General features: G+C 46.9%; 1 protein-coding gene and 2 non-coding genes across 4 annotated transcripts; all 3 read left to right on the top strand.

Moving 5' to 3' along the window:
• The first annotated feature begins 263 nt into the window (after positions 1-263).
• LOC115600678 (cytochrome c oxidase subunit 7C, mitochondrial) lies at positions 264-2,927 on the top strand. 2 transcript variants are annotated; one of them, XM_030469919.1, is made up of 3 exons: positions 264-496; positions 1,601-1,746; positions 2,837-2,927. In XM_030469919.1, exons 1-2 carry the CDS (start codon positions 422-424, stop codon positions 1,715-1,717), a joined length of 192 nt encoding a protein of 63 aa, XP_030325779.1. In that variant the 5' UTR covers positions 264-421; the 3' UTR covers positions 1,718-1,746; positions 2,837-2,927. The 2 variants fall into 2 exon arrangements, with proteins under 2 accessions (XP_030325779.1, XP_030325780.1); XM_030469920.1 differs by having other exon boundaries at positions 312-496; positions 1,601-1,717; positions 2,835-2,927.
• LOC115601431 lies at positions 1,118-1,180 on the top strand. Its single transcript, XR_003989349.1, has one exon. It is a non-coding gene; the product is annotated as a small nucleolar RNA Z39 (small nucleolar RNA).
• On the top strand, positions 2,123-2,184 carry LOC115601432. The gene has a single exon (XR_003989350.1). It is a non-coding gene; the product is annotated as a small nucleolar RNA Z39 (small nucleolar RNA).
• Positions 2,928-5,561: the final 2,634 nt, after the last annotated feature.

Here is a 5,561-nt window from a genome sequence, read left to right as displayed (position 1 = left end):
AGGCTGCTAGAGGTCTGCATATAGCCTTTTTTCTAGGCTGAACAACCCAAATTTCCTCAGCTTTCAGTGAAAATTAGCTTCAGGTAACACAGCGCAACTATTCGCTTTTCGCTCCCTTTCCTTACACCCGACTTTCTCCACTCCACAGACGGGCGACTGCCGCAGCCCACAAAATGGCGAAAGAAGGCGGGAACCACCGCGACACTCCCGCCCCTGAGGCGCTGAGCAAGCCCAATCGTATGCCGCGGCTCGGGACCACGTGATCGCGCGGCTCGGCTCAGCACTACAACTCCCGTCATGCCCCGCAAACCAACCGTTTTCTCCCTCCCTCCCTTCCGGCAGCGTTTGCTGCTCTCTGAGGGCGCCGACGTCGCCGAGGGAAGGTCGCAGCGGGGAGGGTACGCGCTGCCCCGTCGGTATCATGCTGGCTACCGCTGTCCGCCGCTTCACCACCTCCGCCCTCCGCAGAAGCCACTATGAGGAAGGCCCGGGGAAGGTAAGGTGGGGAGAAGGTCGCGGCCCGCTGCGGCTTGCCCTGAAGGTCGTAGGAGGGGGCCTGCGGCCGGGCTCGGTGAGCAGGTGGCGCGGCGCGGGGGCGTCCGGGCTCGCCTCGGCCTGGAGCGGGAGGGAGGAAGGAGGCTGGCCGAGGGAGAGGGTAATGGCTCTGTCAGGAGAGCGGGAGGGGAGGAACGAGTCCCTGAAGGACATACAGCTGGCGGTGCTCGGGCCCACGGGCGGCCTGCGGCAGGCCTAGCTCTGGGGTGGGCCCGGGCGAGGGGCTGGCGCGGGCATCGGGGGATTGCTGGGGGAGGAGGAACTGTAAGAGCACTGTTGAAGTCGCAGTGCGGGCCTGGCCTTGCTCCGGCATGAGGCGTAGGGCCGTCCTGCTGCGGGCGCGCTCAAGGTGAGCTCCTCGCTCGATGAGCCCCTGGCAAGGGTTCTGCACATGGTGTGTTTCTAAGCCTCCAGAGAAATGGATGCAGAGCAGTGCTGCCCTGTTGCCACTTCTCAGCTGATACTGAGCGAGCTGTGGGGTCTCGTGGCACCACTGTTAGGGCCACAGCGAAGCAGATTGTGGTGTGAATGACTTCAGTGTCTGTCTCTGCAACCTTCAACGGTACAGATGATGAGCATTGCAGTATGAGGGGCAACAGTGATACTGTAAACGCTTTCTGATGTACCTTGTGCTTAAGTGCTCTTAAGCCTTACATCACAAACCTAATTCGGCATATGTGATGAATATGAGGAAGTCTCTTACAATGAAGGTAATTAAATGTCAGGACAGGTTGTCTGAAGAGGCTGTGGGTTCTGTATCTTCAGGGACATTTATACTTGGCTGGACAGAGCTGTCAGCAAACTGGCCCTGCTTTAAACTGGGGGGAGAGGAGAAGAGTGGACAAAATGACCTCCAGAGGTCACATCCAAGCTATTGTCTAATTACTGTGATTCTTTCCTTGAGAGGAAGGGAAATTGTAATCAGGCTGAACGTTTATTTTGTCAGTTTGACTCCATCTGTAACTGCTCCGAACTTCTCACGTTTTTCTTGTCATTGAGGAAGTAATTATTGATTGCAGAACTAAAATTAATTTTTCTCTTCTAGAACCTTCCATTTTCTGTGGATAACAAATGGCGACTACTCGTACTAATGTGTGGATTCCTTGGAAGTGGATTTGTTGCCCCTTTTGTTATTGTCAGGCACCAGCTTCTTAAGAAATGAAGACAGCAGACTGTAGATGCAGTAACTGGGTAACTTGTGTTTTTGCATTTTGTAGCAGATTGGAATCTGAGGTCGAAACTAAGCTTTAAAGAGTCTAATCTAAAACTGTTATTACAGTTTTCAGCCTTTTGCAGTCCAGGTGCTTAGAGTTGTGGTCTGCAGTTGCATCAACTCAAGGAACAAATGGGTTTAAGTTAGCTTCACACAGGGCTGCTGCACTCATTGTCTTGTTAACTTTGACTCATCAAAGGCCACGCCTCTGACTTCAGCTTGGTAGTGTGCCGCTGGGCTAACTGGCAGGAGAGTGGTACTGGTTTGATTTGTATAATAATGGCAACAAAAACCGTGTCTGCCGCCTTTGAGTAAACATAAAGCTACAATTCACGTCATCTATAGGAATAACTGGTGTGTGTGATGTGAAAAAAACAGTATGAGAAACTGTGATACTGTGAGCGCTTTCTGATGTGCCAGTTAAAACTCAGTGGAAAACAAGATTTGTTGATCTTCAGTTCAGCCATGTCAAAACAATCACACCGTCTACATGCAACATTCCTAACCATTTACAGGGTAAAGTCCACTTAAAATAAGGTTATTAACAGCAGAAATGATTTTAACTGATGTTTGCTGGTGATGCCAACAGACAAAGCAAACCTCAGAAATAGTTCAGACTGTCAAAACATACCATTTCCTGTTGAAAGTCCACTTTGTCTTAATCGTATTCTAATTTGGAAATACCTGGTATTGTTGATTCTATAATCTGAGAAACAGTAAATCTTTCTGAGGAGCTGGAATGATCCAGGTAGTTCTTGGGAGAAATCCTAATTGGAATCTCATAATTGGAACAAATTGAATCTGTGTAATTCCTCTGCTGAACTGATGTTTTTAGCTCTCTAGACTAAGGAGGGAAAAAAAAAAATCAGTAGACTTCTGCTGAATTTGAGCATTTAGAACTGTACGATTTCGTGTAAGTCAAGGCCAGGCCTCTGCCACAAAAGCATGTTGTGGATGAAGCAAAGCCCATCAAAATTCTAGTTAGAGCATAGATTTACAGCTTTTCTAGATTCAGAGGTAACATAGAGACTTTAAATTTGTTAATTCTGTGTGGTTTTTTTCTTGCAGAGCTGAAGTCTTTACACAGCCTCTTTCAATGGAAGAACAGCTGCAGTTGCATACCATGCTGTATGTGACTAAATAAAATCTTGAATCTGAAGGTCTTGGGCTGTGTATTTTGTTAAACTCTTGAAGTGTTTTTGACAACAAGTGTGTACTGAAAACACCTTCACATTAAATTATTGTTACATATAGAAATGGAGGGTTGGAAAAATTACATTTCAAAACTGAAGTTGGGCTTAACATTTTTATCTGGGTAGATACTTAAATAGCTGTGTAAAACACCTCGAATGCTCTTCAGACTGCTCACAGAATAATGACCTAGAACAGATTATAACTGGCGAGCCTCACAGTGGGTATCCTAACACCATAATCCGTGCTATAGAATTTTTATCTTTAGTATTGTGGATTGAGAACATGTTACTTGCCTTTGCTGACACACTAAAGAGCTGCTGTTGCGAGGTCTCTGTAGTGTGCTACATTACTGTTGCTCTGAGCTGGAACATAGTAATTGACCTGCAGTATTCAATAGGCTTCAGGCTCAGATGATGGGGTAGCCTAGAAAACAGTACAGCAGCGATAACTTTAACTGATGAGAAAATGTGTTGGTAATACTGTATAGCTTATCAAAACTGATAGTGCTGCAAACTTGTAGGTGTTTGGAAAGAATTGTTTGCTTTTCATTTGTAGCTGTAATCTTGGCACATGTGCCTAACAGTGGGCTCTGTGTAATTAAAAGTAATCTAGGAGCTGTCAAGTATGCTGTCATACTTCTACCAACTTGAATATGACAGATGTTTAAATTAGTGGCCTTGTTGACAATATGAGTAGAAGGTAATTTTCAGATCTGTTGTTGCAACAAGGTGGTTGTTGTTGCAACCACCTTGTTGGCTAAAGACACAGGGTATGAAAAGTGCTGGCATAAACCTCTGATGGTTACTTCACTATTGCAAATAATGCTGTTTAATTGTGAGTTACCGAGTTGCTTTAAGTGGTGTTTGGAATTACTTTTTTAATGGAATTACAGAGTGGTTTGGGTTGGAAGGGACCTTAAAGCTCATCCAGTTCCAACCCCCTGCCATGGGCAGGGACGCCTTCCACTAGACCAGGTTGCTCCAAGCCCCATCCAACCTGGCCTTGAGCACTGCCAGGGATGGGGCAGCCACAGCTTCTCTGGGCAACCTGTGCCAGGGCCTCACCACCCTCACAGGGAAGAACTTCTGCCTAAGAGCTCATCTCAGTCTCCCCTCTGTCAGGTTAAAGCCATTCTCCCTTGTCCTGTCCCTACAGGCCCTTGTCCAAAGCCCTCTCCAGCTTTCTTGTGCCCTTTAGGCACTGGGAGCAGCTCTAAGGTCTCCCCTTAAGGAGCCTTCTCTTCTGCAGGCTGAACCAGCCCAGCACTCTCAGCCTGTCTCCAGAGCAGAGCTGCTCCAGCCCTCGCAGCATCTCCGTGGCCTCCTCTGGACTCCCTCCAACAGCTCCACATCCCTCTTGTGGTGTTGCCTCAGAGCTGGATCAGGACTGCAGGGGGGGTCTCCCCAGAGCGCAGCAGAGGGGGAGAATCCCCTCCTTCGACCTGCTGCTCATGCTGTGGGGATACAGCCCAGCACACGGGTGTGGGGGTTCTGGGCTCTAGCGCACACTGTCTCATCGTGGGGAGCTTCTCATCACTCAACATCCCCAAGTCCTTCTCCTCAGGGCTGCTCTCAGTCTATTCTCAGCCCAGCTTGTATTTGTGCTCATTTTCCCCTTAAACCGCTCCCTTCTCTTCTAGCATGGTGCATTTTATGTGGCTAGTGAACTCTCTCGAACCATGAACTGAATGGTTGATTCATAGAAGTTCAGTTTTTGTTGGCATAGTTGAAATCTATAGTAATACTAGTTTGTCATCAAATACTATCAGCAGAAATGTATATAAAAGTAATAAACTGCTGTTCATAACAGAATAGCTTTCATGTGCTACAGTTCTTTTTTAGGAGCAGCTTTAAAATGCTGATGACTACTGCTTGAAGAGCTTGAGCTGGGAACAAAACAGAGTGAGACTGTCTCACAGAGCAAACAGAGTAAAAAAAGCCCTTGATGGTTTTCTTCCAGCTGTTTCCTACTGTATGCTCCCACTCTGTGTGTGTGCCAGTAAGTCATACAAAAATTAAACCGTGTCAGACTTGCTTTGGTTAAGTTAGCTAACTAAATGTATCATGTTCATAAACTACCATTTGATAAACCTATGTTCATGGTGTTCTCTTATTAAATAATATTTCTTTTATAAAGCAAGTTTAGAATAATTTCATGGCCTTTTTAATCTAATCTGCCTAGTTAATTTTGTTAGGATTTCTTGAGTCTACGTGTTGTGGTTTAAGCCCAGACCATAACTCGGAACCATGCAGCCGGTACACTCACCCTCCCCTTCTTCCTCCCCCCCGCTCCTGAAGGGATGGGGAGGAGAATCGAAAGAATGTAAATCCCATGGGTTGAGATAAGAACAGTCCAGTAGCTAAGATATAATGCAAAACTACTGCTGCTACCACCAATAATAATAATGATAAGGGAAATAACAAGGGGAGAGGATACAGTTGCTCACCACTCGCCGACCGATACCCAGCCTGGCCCAAGCAGCGATCTGGGCCTTCCAGGTAACTCCGCCCAGTTTATATATTGGGCATGACGTGCTGTGGTATGGAATATCCCTTTGGCTAGTTTAGGTCAGGTGTCCTGTCTCTGCTTCCTCCTGGCT

This window comes from Strigops habroptila, chromosome Z (assembly GCF_004027225.2).
Source record: "Strigops habroptila isolate Jane chromosome Z, bStrHab1.2.pri, whole genome shotgun sequence".
Lineage (NCBI taxonomy): Eukaryota > Metazoa > Chordata > Aves > Psittaciformes > Psittacidae > Strigops > Strigops habroptila.
The sequence above is the reverse complement of the archived record's forward strand: the minus strand, read 5'-3'. Positions and strand labels throughout refer to the sequence as shown.

What these genes read in the sequence shown, in the direction of transcription:
- LOC115600678 (XM_030469919.1), top strand. Translation starts at nt 422, where the DNA reads ATGCTGGCTACCGCTGTCCGCCGCTTCACCACCTCCGCCCTCCGCAGA. An exon ending in ATGAGGAAGGCCCGGGGAAG is followed by an intron (nt 497 to 1,600) that starts GTAAGGTGGGGA and finishes TTTCTCTTCTAG; the next exon opens with AACCTTCCATTTTCTGTGGA.